Genomic DNA, 16,698 nt, shown 5'->3' on the forward strand with positions numbered 1-16,698 from the left:
AATTTTCAGGAAGGGCTGGGGGTGAATCTCCTCATTCTTCAGAGGTCTCATTCATCCCTGAGAAAGTGCCTCAACCCAAAGCGTCTTTGCACTGTCAGCCTCTTGTTGGAGAAAAGCTATATTCTGGGGTCTTGGGGATAGAGGGCAGTGTTCACCTATTGGTAGAAGCTAGAGCACTGTGCGTGCATGTATGTGTGGCGTGTATGTGTGTGTGGGGTGTGTGTGTGCGTGTGGTGTATGTGTGTGTGGTGTGATGATGACGAAGCATTAATAAGCTCTGCCTCCAGAGAGTTCTAGAAGTCCCTCAGAACAACTTAATTCGCCCCCCCAGGAGCGCCCTGCTTCTTAAATATCCTGCAGAAGGCTCTGCGCTTATGCTACTGAATGACGAGGTTTATTTGAAGTTTTTTTTTTTTTATCCAGTAAACTTTATTTATATATAACAACAGTACAAATTGTGTCCTTGGCTTGCAAAATAGGAGTGTTTCATATTTACAATAGGTACACAATATATTAGAATAACAAAAAAAAAACCATTTTATTGGAACATTTTAAATACTTAATTTTCTTACAGTTCTTATTCCACAACACCTGTAAAAACAACAAAACCAGACAACTATCATTGTATTTTCTTAAAAATATATATAGTACAGATTCCAGTGTCGAAAGAGTGGGTTTGGGTAGGAGAAGCTGGGGGAGAGGCAGGCAGGCTCAAGTCCCTAGTCTCGCGGTACACGCAGCTTGTCTCTTCCTCGCTGACTGCTCGAGGATGTCGGCTCCTGTAATGCCCAAAGGGAAAGCCCATCAGTCAGGGGCTTGACTGAGATCTAGAGGCTCCACCATCCTGAGGCTGGAACAGGAGTTGTGGGCTGCATTGCAGAAAAGACAGAGCCTGGTCTGAAGGTAGAGCTTCCTCAAGGTGAGGAGAACCAGGTGAGGAGAACCAGGTGACGGTGTCTGCGAAAGGCAGAGAATCTCGTTTGGGTGGCTGAGAATCTCCAGTCTGCTTGCTGGGCTGTCTCTCTATGTCATACACCATGGTCTTGATCCTTTTTCAGAACTTTTCCAATTCTAAGAATGAAACTTAATCTTTCATTCGTGGAATCACTGAGCCAAAGCTGGTAAAACTTTACTCTTTGAGGAAACCAGAGAAAGGAAAGAGGGAAGAGAGCCTTTGGAGTTATGAAGAAGATGCCACCATTTTCTCAAAACTTGCTCCTGTGACAAGGTATCAGAAGGCCCCGAACTTCACCTCCCAAGTCTCCCTGTGGGATCCACTCCCACAGCCCTGCGTCTACCAGGCTGCTTTGCATTTCATTGCCCACGGAGGCCCCACCCCACCCCAGTCTCAGTTATTTCCTGTCTGTGGCCAGGCCCCAGGAGCCTGTGGCCAGGCCCCAGGAGCCTCTGGCATGACAGATAGTGTGGCTGGGAAAAGAGGGCGTCGCCCAGAGCAGCTGCAGGCTCAGTATTTCCGGGCTGAACGGGGGCAGGTGTGGCAACAGGGATGCACCTGGAGATTTATCTGGGAGGCTTCGAGCAGTCTGTGTTCTGCTCAGGCCCTTTTAAATCCTCCACACCCATCCATTACTTGTGCTTCATGCACAACAGGGCCAGGGGCCTCCACTGCTATTTCTTGTCCTCATTTTGTGGAAATGAAGGAAGGTCAGGGGCTCAAGCAGCGGAGACGTACCACTGGAAGAGACAGTGGCAGTGGAAACGAGGAGGGTGCTCCAAGCCGGGGTAAGGTCCCCAGAATAAGGTAAGGCAGCTGGGTTGGTCAGTTTCTTCCTTCTTCTGGCTCCCTTTCTACAAAACTCCTGCCCTCTGCAGGTGAAGGAGGAGAACTGAGCCTGCTAAGTTGGTGGCAGGAACCAGCAGCCCCAAGAATGTGAATTTGCTAGAAGGTCCTTCTTGGTCTTGTTCGTTGCTGTTTCTCAGCCCTTAGGGCAATGCCTAGGAAATAGTTGCAGCTCATGAAGGTTCCCTGAATGAATGAATGTAAGAAACAGTTCCCTCACTCAAGTGGGGTTAACAGCTGATCCGAGCTTTCCATGACTGAACTCTGAAAGGAGGCGAGCTCTCTGCCACTGGTGGCTTGGAAATGGTTCTGAGAGACGTGCTGTCGGGAGAGGGTGGGCCGCCAGCACAGACGGAGCTGATGCCATGCCCAGGGCAGGAAGCCGCAGGAGGCCGGCCGGGCCGACTCGCTCCACCAAGATGGACATCTTGCTTATCTCCATCTTACCCAGTAACACCCTCTGTCTTGCCAAGCACATTTCTGGGGTTCTTTTCCTTTGCTGGAGAATTGTCTCTTTGCAGAGCGATAAAACAAAATGAAGCTGGATTGACTTTCAAGAGAGCCTTCCTTCCCTGCCTCCCTCCAAGCTGGGTGGCTTCACGTGGGGGAGGGACTGTGACTTTAATATTTATTCCTCACACAATGTCAAAATATCTTCAGATTGAACAATAGTGAGAAGAGAGGCCGATCAGCTTCCTCTCCTCTCTGGTCCACAGGGCATGGACTCCATTGGTTCTTGGTGACTCAAAGCCAAGAGTTGGAGGAGAGATAGATAGGTGGGAAGCCAGAGAGGGCAAAGGCTCTCTGAATTTTCACGCTCATGGCCTGGCTTGAGTCCGACCGATTTTTCCTTCTTCTTAATCCCTTCCTCAGGGATGCCCCTGTGCCATTTCTTTGGCCACTCGACCTCCCCGGCTCCCTCACGGAATCCTGAGGAGCAGGGCCGAGCCACTCTCGCCAGCTCTGGCTCCTCTTCTCTCTACTCTCCCGCCTACCCCTCACCCCCCCGTCATTCTCTGCACTCTCCACAAACCTTCAAAGAAGCATCCCCACGGGCAGTGAATGGTCACCGAAAGTAGTTGCTGGGAGATACCTGGGTGGATGCATAGAGGTCAGGGTTGGTTAAGATGCAATTGAGATGTCTAACTTCCTTTCACTTCTCTGTGGGGCATGGCCCTGGATGCCAGTTTGAGCAGTGGTGTGGTCAGAAAACCTTCATTCAGAGCTCAGAAGTAAAATGAGGGTGGGCTGGATTTTTTGGTGGATAGCACGGAATCTCCCACTTACATTCCTCTTGCCCATATCTACTCTCTCTTCATCTCCGTAAATCATGGGCTCTGAGCTGATAAGCTTTGGGTCCTGTGAAGAATAAACACTTTGGCTTAGTGTAGAAGGCCAGTCATTAGTATTTCTTTCAGGCTATTAATAGGGCCCAGAGAAACTTTAACAGAAGTGGATTATCAGAAGAAAGTGGCCTTGGCATGGCTGGTTGTGAATTAGAATGAAAACAACCGAGTTTCCTGAGTATATTGCTGAATGCTTTTCTCTTTCCATTTGTCAGCTGCATTCAGGCAAGAAACTGGAGCTGAGGAGACCAGGCGATGTCTGCTGTGTGGTTAGCTCAGCGATTCAAAGCCACACTCGGGGGATGGAAGCCAGCCCTCAGAGCTCCCCTTCCCCCAGCCCTTTCCTGGGATCCAATGCGGTCAGCAGAGCCTCTGGAAACTGGAATTGTGTGGAGGTAAATCAGGACACAGAGAAGCTGGGGCCCAGAGTTAATTAGAGAAGAAACGATCCTGGTCTGGTCTCTCTAGGGGTGGCTGGTGCAGTTTCCCAGCATTGCAGCCCCTTGAAAAGCAGAAGGTGGAAAGGGGAGGGTGGTTCCCTCCTGCCTTCCCAACGTCCATCTCTTCGCCTTTCTCTTGTCCTCTTTTCTCCTCACTCCAGTGCTGCTTGTAGAGAAGTTGGAGCTTGCTGCATGAGTCCTTGCCAGTGCGGGAGGCCTGGGAACTCTGATGGCTGTCCCCATCACGAAGGTCCTGCCACCAACAGAGCCCCCGTCCTCTTGAAGACCGCCACTGGCTTCCATGGTCCCCTAGCCCTGGGTGGGGAGCTCTGGTCTCTTTGTTTGGAAACTGCACTCCGGAGAGGTGGTCATCATGGTTTTAGGTGTCAGCAGGAGAGAGAAGGGAAGGAGCTCAGTGAGAAGACATCCACAGGTCCTTCAAAGTCATAAGGACACGAGTGGCAGAAAGACAGCCAAGCGGGGATGCTACAGTCATTTCTCCTGAGGCGAGAGCTCAGACCCTCAGGAGCTTCCACATACGAAGGAAGGGTCGTCTCTCCTCCCCAGGCACGAGAGAACGAAAGAAAGAAAGCATAGCAATAAATACCGCAGCTTTTTAAACCTATGCTCTTCAAGTATTGCTTGCTGTAAACAGTGTTTGATTTTTGTGTTCTCTTTAATTGTAAAAACCACTAGCGGATCGCAGTGGAATCTGAAGCCGAACACCCATGTCCCCACGTCGGCTCCCACGGGGAACCTCCGGGAGGCCTGGCCCACGTGCCTCCAGGCCCTTTCCGCAGGGTGCCTGGTTTATGACAGCGACTGACGTAAGGCAGAGCCGCCTAATGTCCACAGGGAGACCAGGCATCTGGTCTGGGGGAGGCCCACCTCTCCCCCACTTCTGGTAGTAACTTTAGGGAAACCAAAAGGAAAAGTACCAAAGATCAGCTCCTCACGTGTCGAGGTTTGGGATTAAATGAAACAAAAACAAACACACACGGAAAAACGGTAGCCAAAAGCATTGGTTCTCTACGGACACGTATGTCCTCTCAAGAGATGAGAATATACAGGTGTGTGGTTTGTAAAGCTCAATTTCCAGTCAGCCAGGCTGAGCCAGCCACTCGATGGCTTTGCAGTTGGTGTGACGTTCGCAGTTCCCAGGCTCTTCCGGCTGCCCGGGTAATTCCAGGTTTTACTGGCCTCTATTTTTGCAAAGTGTTTGGTGCAAACTTGTGCTCATTCTTCTTCTCATCATTTTTTTTTTTTTAAATATAATTTCAAGGGAAAGGAAATAATCATTTTCCTTCGAATTTCTCTCAGCATCTCTTTTTCTGGCATTTGAAAACAGGAGTTAGACATGGAGGGAGGGATGGGAGCAAAAGAAGGAAGGAGGATAGAAACCATAATTCAATAAAAGTTGGACGGGATTAACAGGGAGTCTTTTTGTTTTGTTTTATTTCTGGTTTTCCTTTTTCTTAAAAAAAATTAAATAAAGTTCTCATTATTTCCCCAATATACATCAAATGAGTTTTCATGCAAAGCAGCAGTCACAGAGGCCGAGCTGTGCCCAGCCCGCGCTTCTCTGCTTGAAGGAGCACCTTCTCCACGGCCTGCGTCTCCCTTGTTCTCCCAGGGGATGGATGTCGCCCCGGATCTCTCCCTGCAGGAACCGCCTGTGATGAAACCTGGCTGGCGTGGGGAGAGGGGCCCTCCCCTCTCCCCGAGATGAGGTCTCAGGGGACAGACGGTGAGCTCTGGGGTCTGATCCCCTCCGCGTGTCCTTCCTTCTGAGACTCCCAGTGTGATGGCTTCCACAGGTCCCCCTCTTCCCACAACGGGAGGCTCCGTCTCTCAGCTCTCGATGGACATGGCACTTATGAGCTGTTCCACCTTGTATGACAGCCGCTGGCGCCGAGCCTGCTCATCCTGCTCTAGTGCCCCAATGAGCTGAGGAACAAAAACAAAGGTGGGAAGGCTTCAGGACTCAGCAGAGAAGACGCCATTTTTCGAATCCTTCTATCAGCCTTTCCATTCTGCCCTGACAGACATGACCCTAAATGATGTACCTGATTAATTGAACATGCACATATGTAGATATGTGTATGTGTGTAATGTGTATATATGTATGTATATTATATCTAAGGTCTTAAAGACAATATTTGGTCTATAGGAAGTACTGTGTGTTAGCCATTATTATCATTACTAATATTACTTTCAGGTACGATGCTCATACGCGACTTGAGAATTCTCTGAAGCTGTCCTATTCACGTTAAGTCTCACTTGTCTGTCTGAAATGTATCTGAAAGGATCTGCTCAAATGCAAAGAAGAGTCTGATTCATTGTCAAAGAAAAAATGAAATTAATCGTACAACACTTTCAACTGAAAAACAATGACATTATTAAGTGCTATTTATTACGTTAACAATGAGTGAAAGACAATGGAATGTATAAGTAAGTGCTCCATGAATCAAGAGAGGTTAGGCTGCCTTCTAAAAAAATGGGAATGACTTTTGAGCTCAAGGATTTTTCACTCCAAGAATGTGTTTCCTTAACTACCTCTTGATGCTGTTATTGAAGCCCTGGGCCAGGCCGTTTAACCGCCTTGTTCGCTGCACGCTGTTCTCCCTCCCTCCCTCCCGGGGTCCTGTCTCACCTCTTCGCTGTACTTGCTGACATAGGAGTAGATCTCGTTGAGGGCACTCAGCATGTTGAACTCCACGGCGTGCAGGCGAGACTGCTCAGCGAGGTAGGCATTCATGTCCTGGTCACTGATGGCAGGGAGCTTGGCGATGTCTGCGTAGTATCTGCCGTAGAGAAGACAGGCTCCTTGATGAGGACTCAGCAAAGGTTTGCCTACACCAAGCTGTCCTAGGCCCTTGCAAGCTCGAGGTGTCCTCAATTGTTCCTGTCTCCCTATTTCTCTTCCGATGTGGCTTCCTTTGTCCTCTTGCCTCAAGCTGAGGTTGAGACCTAGAGACTGGCTTTCCCTAAGGCCAGATTCCTTCAAGCTCTGAGCTCCTGGTGGCAGTGTCCCTAGGGTGCTTAAAAGCCCAGACTCTGACCAGATTCCTTGTATTCATATTTCAGCTCTGCTACCTGTTAGCTGTGGAATCCTTGGGCAAGTTACTTAGCCTCTCTGTGCCTCAGTTTCCTCATTAGTAAAATGGGGATGTATATAACACCTAGTTCACAACTCTTTTTATCTGAGATGATACATACAGATATCACAGTGCTGTCTATGGCCATGCCACCCTGAACAAGCCCGATTCCGTCTGATCTTGGAAACTAAGCAGGGTCGGGCCTGGTTAGTACTCGGATGGGAGATCATCTAGGAAGACCAGGTGTTATAGGTGTAAAAAATAAAAAATAAGGGATTGTAAGCTGACAAGGTCCTTGCAATCTTTGAGGTCAACCAAGGTTGCCTCGCCTAAATAAAATAAAATAATAAAATAAAATACAATAAGAAAATAAAATAAATAAAATAAAATAAAATAAAACATCACAGTGCCAGGTGCTTAGCATGTGCTTAATAAATGACAATCGGAGTGACAATGATCTGACTTCCAAGGGCACAAAGCTTCCCTTCCTTCCCCAAGAAGGAAGTGTAGACAGGGGAGAAGTCGGGGGCATATGGTCCCCAAGGTACCAAAAACCCTGGGTCAGCGAAGCCCGCAGGTGGCGAATGCAGCGGACAAACCGGGGCTTGGGTCTGTCCCGAGGGCGCTACTGACCTCTCCACCCAGCTCTTGTAGCTGGGAATGTCCTTGGCGTAGAGCAGCTTGTTGGAGGGGGAGTCCTTGCCCAGCCGGTGCTCCGACGTGGAGCAGGAGTCCATGAAGGTCTGGGCCACCACGGAGAGGCAGGCGTCCGTGATGCTGCCCTTGTGGATGTCAAACACAAACTGGGGGTTCTTGATCACGTTCACCCAGAAGCGCAGAGGGAGGCTGTATGAAAAAGCAGAGCAGACCCCACGGGCTGTACCTTGGCCGCACCCCTGAAGCTATCCACTAATATTTCTCTTCACCCTGAAAGGCAAAATTCCCTTTCCGAAGGGCAAGGAAATGAAATCACAGCAATCTGATCCAGCCCTGGCTGTTATTTTACTTTAAGCCGTTCCTGACCCTGGAAGAAACGGAGGGGTGCCACTGTACCCTAACGGGGTGCTGACCCTGCTTTCTAACGAATGAGGGGTGGGCATGGGGCGGGTTCTGTTCCTCCTGGTAGTTTTTTCCAAAGGCCTCTGTGCCCCTAGGATGGCCCAAGTACAGAGAACTGCACAATTTTCTCAGGGTTTCTAACAAAGCCACCAGGCTCCTCGACTCCTTTCACAGTGCCCTTGGCCATAGCCATTGTCTGGACGCAGGGCAGCCAGCAGCCCCAGGCACGGCCTCAGAGCGGGCACAAAGGGCGCCACCTGTGCTCCCCGCCCAGCCCGGCCTCCGGATCCCCTTCCCACCGCCCCCCAGGCTTGCGGCGCTCAGGAGCAGGCTCCCCCGGGGACAGCTCTTTCAGGACTCTCCCCAGAGGTCCGGACAGGGGCAGAGGGTAAGGCGGAGGCCATTGTTGGTGCCCTGGAAATGACTCACTGGGTCTCAGAGTTTTTCCCACCCCAAGAGGAGCTGATCAGTCCTTAGGGGAGTTTCTTCCGCGAAGTGGGAATTTATAATCAGGGCAGAATGCATTTTCTCTGCTCCTGAGGCAGAAGGAGGATAAGCCCATTTATTCCCCTTCAAATCCAGAACAGCTGCTGTTTCTCCTGCCTTTTCCAACTTGGCCTTCTCCTCCAGCTGCCTTCCGGGCCTTAACTCTTTTGGCTCCTCTGTGGAGTGAACTCTGTCCCCCGGCTTGTCCTTCTGGCCTGAGGTGATGTTTCAGCAACCCAGCCCATTATCTCTACTTTCCCATCCTTCATCTTCTCTTGACACTCACGAACCCCAAACTTTCCCAAATATCTCAGTCCTGCCAAGTCTCGGGAAGGATCAGTTCTACCTATTCAATGCCCCTTCCATTAGCATTTCTGCTCCTCTTTCAAAATGCAAAGGGATCACTCACTTTCCTCAAACCCGGGAGGAGCTGCCACAGCTGACAAATGACTCATCTCTTCCACCCTTCCCTTCCTCCCGCAGCTCTGGGGAGCTCTTGACATTCTCTCCTTGGACATTAGCTATTTGAGGTCTGGATAAGGGGACTCTCTCCGCCGCAACACCAGGGTAGGCCATTCCTATGACTAGGGCCTGGCCACAACAGAAGGCACAGAGATGGGAATAATCCAGAATTTTCTCCTGATTTCCCTGAAATCGCCTACTCTCAGTGCTGGGCTGGGATCCCGTGAAGCGGAGGAGACAGCTGTGGGCCCGACGGGGATGCTGATGCAAGGCCCGGCCCGGCAAAGCGCACGCTGGCCTGTGCGCCCATGGCCCCCCGAGGCTTTCCATTTCATTTCTCTGTGATCAAAGCCGCAGGCTGCAGGGCTCAGCACCACCACCACACCCCGGGGAGGGAAGGACTATATGGGGTTGGGGCTGGGTATTTCCAAAGTGTTTTGCCTGTTGCTAGGACTTTTGATTCCCAAATAACAGCCTGGGCCCATCTGTGTCGGCTTGGTTTTCTGAGGAGATCGCTGACTCCAGACAGCTGTGTGGGCTGCTTGCCCAACCCAAATGCCTGGACCTCTGCTTGCCGCTCTTTCCCGAAAGAAGGTTTTTGACTCAAGGTCTTGGCCAGGCCCTGTCTGACCTGAAAGCCAGACCTAAGCTTGGTCTGTGGTTCAGGTTCAAACCCAGGAAAGAAAAGTCTTATGTCAGGGGCCTGCGGGAGCCGCTTTCTCCCACTGCTTTAGGGAAGAGTCATGTCTGCAGGACATACGCCCTCTGCTTCCTGAAAGCCATGGGCAATAAGTTGGCCTTAAGGGATAGACTCTGTGATGACATCCTCCTAGTCGGTGGGCTCCAGTCTGCAGCCGGTGTGAGCTCTCTCCCGACTTCTGGCCACTTTCCTCAGGGGTCACTGTCTAACCTGGGGCTCCTGGGGCTCAGGAAGTGCCTTAGGCTCTGCCCTGCTCAGAACGCCAGCACGGCCTCTGCTTTGAAGTTCTGCTTCTAGGTCTCACATGGGGCATCTGTGCAGGTTCCCCCAGCTCCCTTTTCCGGAAAACCAGAGCTAGGCGCTTCCCAAGGAGGGTCTCGGCCTAAAAGGGCAGAGCTCAAGGGTGTGCCCTGGCGCTGGGCCCCAAGCCAGGCAGGCCCCACGTGGCACAGCCTGGGGACTGTGGTGGCTCTGCGGAGCATATGTGCGCTGTTTGTCTGAGGAGCCTGGGGTTACCAGCCGCAGCGCGCAGCCTCCCCCATCTCCCGGGTCCCTGCCGGGCCCCACCCCACACAGCTGGCAGCCTCTCCAGGCTGCCTCCCCGCACCCCCTGGGCTCCCCAGCGGTTACCAGTTGCTTTTCCAGGTGTGCCGCACATCTGTGTCGTGGATGCTGTGTCTGTCTGCCTGCTCATCCAGGAAATCAAACATGTACTTGATGGCCAGGGGAAGTGCGCTGCCCCGGTGCACAGTGCTGAACAAGGTCTCGAACAAGTCATCCACGAACTTCTGCAGGGTGCCCTGGGGTGGGGTGGGGCAGGAGGTGAGAGTATGAAGTGAAGGGCGGGGGAGGAGGCGAGAGGCAACAGGCAACAGACGGGCCGGCCAGATGGTGCCTGGGACCGATCCTGCCTCGGAAACCTGTCCGCGATGCCAGGCCGAGCAGACAGAGTTGAGGTGGGGAGGGGACTGTTGGGGTCTCGGGGAGGCGGCAGGGACTAAATGGGCTGCAGGTTTCTGGGAAGATCTCCTCCAACTTTTAGCCACATGGCACGTTTATGCTTGTGTTCATGCCAGGAGGGCGTTTGGCAGGGAGACGATGAGTCCTCTGAGTCCCGGCTCCCCACGGGAAATGGGGGGCGGGGCAGTGGTCAAAGGCTGGTACGAGAGGGTGTCTGAAGAACTAGCTGCGGGACTGGGAGCCTCCTGGCAGGAACACGCCAGGACCTCGGAGGGTCCGAGAGGCAGGGAGGCATGAAGAGGCTTCTGATACTAGTGCTAAGCGGTGTCTCTGGAGTGGGAGCTGCGGGAGGGTGAGGGGTTCAGATTCAAGAACACGCAGGCATCGCCCTGACCCATGCGGCCTCTGGAGGCTTCTGGGGTGGAGACGAGGCTGGGCCTCAGTCCCACAGTTTACAGGTTCCAGGAACACCTCTGAAGGTCACGAAAATTACAACCTTTTCTGGTGTCTCTTTGTTGGTCCCTTATTAGCCTATTAGGCGAAGTGAAATTTGAGACACGTGGTCTGATGGTGTATTTCTGTGCCACTTCCGGAAGCAAGGCCGAGAGCTGTAATCTAGATGCCACTGTATTAGAACTTCGGTGGCATTTTTGTGTGGTCAGTGGGAGAGAGCATTTGAAACCCAGCCCAGCCTGGCCTGTACGGGCTGCATGACTGCCATACTTACAGGCACATCAGTTCTCTGTGAAGGAAGCTGTAAGATAGATCGCAGCTTCCAGCACTGCTGTGCCTCACTTCTAGCAACATTTAGGGGTAGAAGGGAAGGAGCAGGACCAGCTCCCCCAGCTTATTGGTGGGGCCAGAGCTTCACGCTTTCCCTCCCGCTGTGGCCAGAAAGTGGATGGAAAAGGCAATGGCGGCGAAGGCTAGCAAATTTGTCCAGTTAATGCCAATAAGAAAACGACATCTCCCTAAGGGATCCAGGCCTTAGGGAACCCCTCCTCTGAAGAGGAACGGGCTGGAACAAGGGTATCATTATGACTTTGCCAGAGGGTAGAGAACCACAGTGGCCGATCCCCTGGAAAGCCTGCGTGGAGACCTGGGCCTGCTTGTCTGAACGGGTCCCCTCGAAGGACACACTGCGCGGTGTCCTCCCTGGGCTGGACAGAGCAGGAGTTACCTTGGTGGCCAGCAGCCGGGTCAGGTAGATCTCAGATACCATCTTGCTGCCCCGGTCACCTTCCTTCTGGTCCCCGTGGTCATGGTTCTTCACCAGATGCCACACCTTGACCCCACTCTCCAGGTCTGGGGTGATCATGGGGGCCCGGGAGCGCAGGCTGTCAGGACTGCCTGTGTACCTGAAGGAGGAGTCTGAGGAGAAGGGGGCAGTGGAGGCCTGTGAGCAACTGATTTCATCATCCTTGCTTGAAGAATCCTTCTAGAATACCTGCCCAGCTGCTACGCTCACTCAGAATAAACCAGCGTCAATTGGAAGGGGAGCCTTGGGGCCTTGTATTGGGTGGGTTATTTTAGAAATCCCTGGAGGCACGAGGACAGCCTGAAACCTTTTTTGTAAAAAGAAGAATGAGAAATTCTGTGAGCTGGGGACATCCTTGGGAATTTGGGAGTCCCCCTCTCCTGTCGCTTCCCTCAAAGAATAATCAATAGGTAGAATGTCAAACGGATATTTTCACAGGTGCTTTGATAAAAATCTGGATACTAAGGAGCTGCGAGCCGTAATCTTGCCTCTTTGGAGTTAATGGGGCCCTTCTTATTTGGGGGCTAGAATATGGAATTGCCAAGGCCTTTTGGAGCCACTAGCCTTAGCCCTGAGGTGTCCTTTAGCTGGACAGCCCAAAGCCTTAGGGAAACCAGAGAAAGCAGTAAGGGAGAGAGGAGTACTGTAATCTCATTGCTCTAGCTCTCCTCAGTGGAGGACAGGCTGGGAGGGCCAATTTATTGCCCAAACTGGGACACCTAAGGGTAAAAGCAGGCTCTGTTTATAAGTCAGCCAGGACAATAGGCAGAGACTGGGCCGTATGAACCTGCCTTCCATGTGCCCCCTCCTGGTTCTGGGCCCCTCGAACTCCTTCACCAGGCCTGAGCTATCGAAGGAAAGGCATGTGGTGCCACCTGCTCCCACAGCTCTGAGGAGGCGAGCTGTTCTGGAAATGACTGGATTAGAGAGAAAGGAAACAAATAAGCAAAGGCCTTTGCTTGGAGGCCGGCAGCAGCAAGGACTTCCTGCTATCAGAAGGGACGGTGAGTGGTCCCTGGTAAGTCACAGAAGACTCCGCTCCAAGCTGCTCAGGCTGCCTTCCTGGTCCTCACCATATCTGCTGATGGATGTCCGGGAGATGCTGGCAGAGGCAGGGATGTTGTAGGAGGAGGTCTGTTTAGGGACCAGAGCCACTACTGATCTGTCTGACACCTGCGAAGGATATGAAAGGTATAGTGTGGGTGAATGTCAGTGTCTTGGAAAACTGAACAGTCAAGTACCTCTACGAGGTTATGGAATAGGTGTCGGGTAGCATGCGAGGAGTTCAGGAATACTAGAAACAATTCCTGCTGTCCACCACAGTGGCTACTCACCACCGTGGCTACTGAGCACTTGAAATTCGGTAAGTCTGAACTGAGATGCACCAGAAGTGTCTGAAGTGAAATGTGTTATAAACGTTCGCTACACACTGGATTTCAATGAGTTAGCATGAGTAAAAATAATACAAACTATCTCATTAATAACTTTTATATTTATTACATGTTGAAATGATAATTATTTTAGATCAATTAGGTTAAATAAAATGTATCGTTGACATTAATTTTATCGGTTTATTTTTACTTTTTAAATGTGGCTAGTAGAAATTTTAAATTATACATGTGGCTTGCATTATTTTTCTGTTGGGCAGTGCTGGGCTAGACCTGGCCTCCCTTCAACCTTGTGAGTTACCTATAATGATTCCCGTTTTACAGATGAGAAAATTCAAGCATCGAGAGGCTAACCAACGTCTTCAAGGTACCACACTTAATACAGGGGGAGCCACTCTCTGTAGCCAGGTCTGTCGGGACCCAGGGCTCATGTTCTCATTACATCCTAATCGGGATCTTATTTCAAGTCGCCCTGGTCTGAAGTCTGTTTTCTGTTTTGGCTCTGATTTCTTTCTGGCCTGGGCCCTATATTGTCTGGGCCACCTTGAGGAGTTTTCCCACCTGAGCAGCTGTTCTTGGGTGCGTTGCCCTGTTCTCTGCGAGGGTGCGCAGGCTCAGCACCCAGCCCGTAGGGCAAGGGTTGATAAATGAGGAGCCATATTGAAGACATTTGGGGCCACCATGATTTAAGATTACCCTCCATCCAATAAAAACGAAGAATCCCCAGAATTGTGGTCATCTAATTAAACCCCTAACGCAGAGGGAATAAAACAGCTATAATAATGTTATGGGCCATAAAACATTCCTATTAAACCATTTTTTATTTTAACAATTTTTATGAACTTTGTAAGTTTGATTTATAGCTGCACCAGTCGTAAAACCATCTTTCTGGGTCTTAAATTGTCAGTCCTTCTCTCCCACCAAAAAAGAATTAAATGTTGGGAAGTTGAACTATAAATGAACATTAGCGCTAACGAGATTCTCTGATAGCTGGTTTTAGTAGTGGTGTTTAATTTTACCCTCCCTATAAATCTACTAGAGCCCAGGAAGTTTTTTAACATCTCTTTGTTAATTAAGATTATGCAGATTTTCTGTAGAAGCTCCAAGGACCTTTGACTTCCGGGAGAGTAATGAGAGGACAATGTTTTGACCCGATGGCCTGAAGCTGCACGGTCCCGTGCTCTTCACAGCACCCAAAAGGTGCCAGTGCTCCACGATTTCCCAGCTGGGGCAGCTGTTTGCACCCTCAGCATCAGGTCTGGAACTCAGGGGGGCTCTCTACCTCTGTTTTTCAGGAACTCTCCTTGCAATGGACAGCCTAGGAGTAATGCTTTGAAAGCCTCACAAGGGGGAGGTTTACATTCTTAGGAAGAACCGATTACGTTATCATTTATGGTTTGCTGTCACCTAAAGGAAGATGCACAAGGTGACTCAAATGACCACAGTTCAACTCAATTCCAGGTCTCATCGCTAAATCCCTGCCTCCTCCTGTCTTTCCTTCTCTAGACCAACAGGCAGCGCAAATTTGTGGTCAATATGCCTGGTTGGGTCTGACCTTGGCTGGGTCAATTCCTGGCTACATGACTTCGGGAAAGTCACTTAACCACTTTATGCCTCAGTTAGTTGTCTTATTTGTCAAAGAGGACGATAATCTTTTTGGGTTTGTTGTGCAGATTAAAGGAGTTAGGACACGAAAGGCCAAGGGCAGTGCCTGGTGCCTGGTGCCCAGTGAGCACTCAGTAAGTATTGGCATTAGTGCTACTATTATGAGCATCATCATCATCATCTTCTCCCAAAGGGAAGAATAATCCCTGTGGTCCCCTGTCACTCAAGCCTAGCATGTGGGAAGTGCTGTGCACTCAGTAAAGCTCAGTAAATATTTGAGGAATGAATGAATACATGAATGATAAATGACATCAGGGAATTGAAAGTGCTTTGTATGGTGAGCACTATAAAAATAGAATATTTCATTCTTCTGATTGGGAGCCATCAGACGGACAGCCCAGTAACAAAGTTAGGGCATCATAGTCGCAGAAGAAAGGCCCTCCTCCTGCCTCTGAGAAACTAATAATTTGGGGGCATAATGCTATTCTATTTTGCACTTTATTCTCCAGCTCTAATTGGTTCATTGCAACTGTTCTACAGGATGCATTAAGCACCTTGAAGTGGGGGTGGGGGTGGGATCAACACGGAATGATAACAGCTCCCAAAAATGTACGTGTACATCTGGGCACCTCACCTCTGGTTTCTAATCCTTCCAATCACCTTCACCAGTTTCTACTTCACAGATGAGGAGCCCGGTTCCGAGAGATTACAGTCACACCACCAGAGGGGGGAAGCTGGGGTTTAAATACAGCTCGCAAAGCCCTTTCTCTCCCCACTGTGCCACACTTCCTCTGTCTAGGGTGAGGGATGCAGGCCAATATGGGATAAAGATGAGAAAGAAGTGTTTTGGGGTTTCCTCAGGGGCCCCCCAGCTTCTTCTGTGCCTTGGGAGGCTCCCAGCCAGCTCTTTTCGGCTGTTAGGGCCCCCAGCTTCCTCGTGGTTGGCAACCTGGTACCTCAGAGCCCCGCCTGCCAGCCCACTGCACCCTCCCGCGTGAGACGGGACAGAGGAGGATGTTATTAATCGGGCTGCCCCCCTGGGTCTTGCAGCCTCAGGCACTTCCTCTGGTTGGTTTAATTTCCCTTGGTGTCTCTCATTTTCAGCTTCTATTTCATTATTTTTCCTGAGTCTCAACCTGCTTTCCTGTGCTTATGCTTACAGAGAACCCCAGCTGAGGCTGGTTACCATGGAGGGCGGGGGGGAATGGATGCCTCCTGGATCTTTTACTTTGCTAGGATTTTTTTTTTTTTTTTTTTTGTGACTGTTCAATGTGTTTTCCAGTGTGCTATATGAAATCTATTCCACACAACTTTACAGGGCAGGGATCACCATTCACCCTATTTTACAGATAAGAAGGATGAGAGCTTAAGTAGTTTCCCCAAAGACACCGGCTAGCAAGTGACGGAATGTAAGACCTGAAAACAAGTCTATCCAATTTCCTGTTATACTGCAAGTAAGAAGTATAAGCTGCACTCATAAGATGCCAAAGAGAGAAAGCAGCAGACACCTAGGGTGGCTGTCCTTGTGGAGAATGTCACTTTATGCAATTTTTCTTCAGATGTCAAGCTAACAGAATAGCAACGCCTACTAGCCTTCCTCCAGACCTGTTAGGCTGGATTCTGAGGGGCTGGTCTGGCACCCATGTTTTTGATAAGTTCCCCCGGTAATTCTAATGGGCAGCAATGGCTAAGAATCACTGCTCTAGGCTCAGGGAGGAGGAGAAGAGGAAAGATAAGAAACCCTTTCAGACTTTCAAGGGCCTAGAAGCAAACCTGAGACGGAAGGGAACAATTGGGACAAAGGTCCTGGCACAAAGCTCCTTCCATCACCTGATAGTGCATCAGCGTGTTGAGCCGCTTCCAGTCACCCTCGATCTTGGTGGTGATGTCCTCGTCTTGGAGCACGACCCGGGCAATCCGGCCTTGACGCCACTCTGGGGTGGTGGGCGTGGGTGTTGGTGCAGGTCACCATGAGGGGCAGGGGCCACCAGCCAGAATCCCCCCGTCCTACCTCTTCTAGGGACCTAGCAACCCCAACCCCCTTAAGCTGGTGCAGTGATAGCTCTTAAGATGTCCAGGGCTCCACGGAGTCCAG

At 50.6% G+C, this 16,698-nt stretch overlaps 1 protein-coding gene, 1 long non-coding RNA gene and 1 pseudogene across 4 annotated transcripts in view; 2 read left to right on the forward strand and 1 right to left on the reverse strand.

Annotated features, from left to right (window-relative positions):
* The first annotated feature begins 1,372 nt into the window (after positions 1–1,372).
* Positions 1,373–5,760, forward strand: LOC118612841. Its single transcript, XR_004955100.1, has 2 exons — positions 1,373–3,542; positions 3,749–5,760. It is a non-coding gene; the product is annotated as an uncharacterized LOC118612841 (long non-coding RNA).
* PLXNA2 (plexin A2) overlaps positions 5,015–16,698 on the reverse strand; it is a 197,723-nt gene continuing 186,039 nt past the window's right edge. For all 3 annotated transcript variants that reach the window (XM_016150253.2, XM_016150259.2, XM_016150256.2), the window contains exons 26-32: positions 16,434–16,537; positions 12,684–12,783; positions 11,533–11,723; positions 10,023–10,192; positions 7,319–7,531; positions 6,241–6,391; positions 5,015–5,534 (exon numbers count right to left, since the gene is read on the reverse strand). In XM_016150253.2, coding sequence (XP_016005739.2) covers positions 5,439–5,534; positions 6,241–6,391; positions 7,319–7,531; positions 10,023–10,192; positions 11,533–11,723; positions 12,684–12,783; positions 16,434–16,537 — 1,025 coding nt within the window. In that variant the 3' untranslated portion in view covers positions 5,015–5,438. The remainder of the gene's footprint in view (positions 5,535–6,240; positions 6,392–7,318; positions 7,532–10,022; positions 10,193–11,532; positions 11,724–12,683; positions 12,784–16,433; positions 16,538–16,698) is intronic.
* On the forward strand, positions 6,822–6,940 carry LOC118612999 (annotated as a pseudogene).

Source organism: Rousettus aegyptiacus, unplaced genomic scaffold (assembly GCF_014176215.1).
Source record: "Rousettus aegyptiacus isolate mRouAeg1 unplaced genomic scaffold, mRouAeg1.p scaffold_m13_p_17, whole genome shotgun sequence".
NCBI lineage: Eukaryota > Metazoa > Chordata > Mammalia > Chiroptera > Pteropodidae > Rousettus > Rousettus aegyptiacus.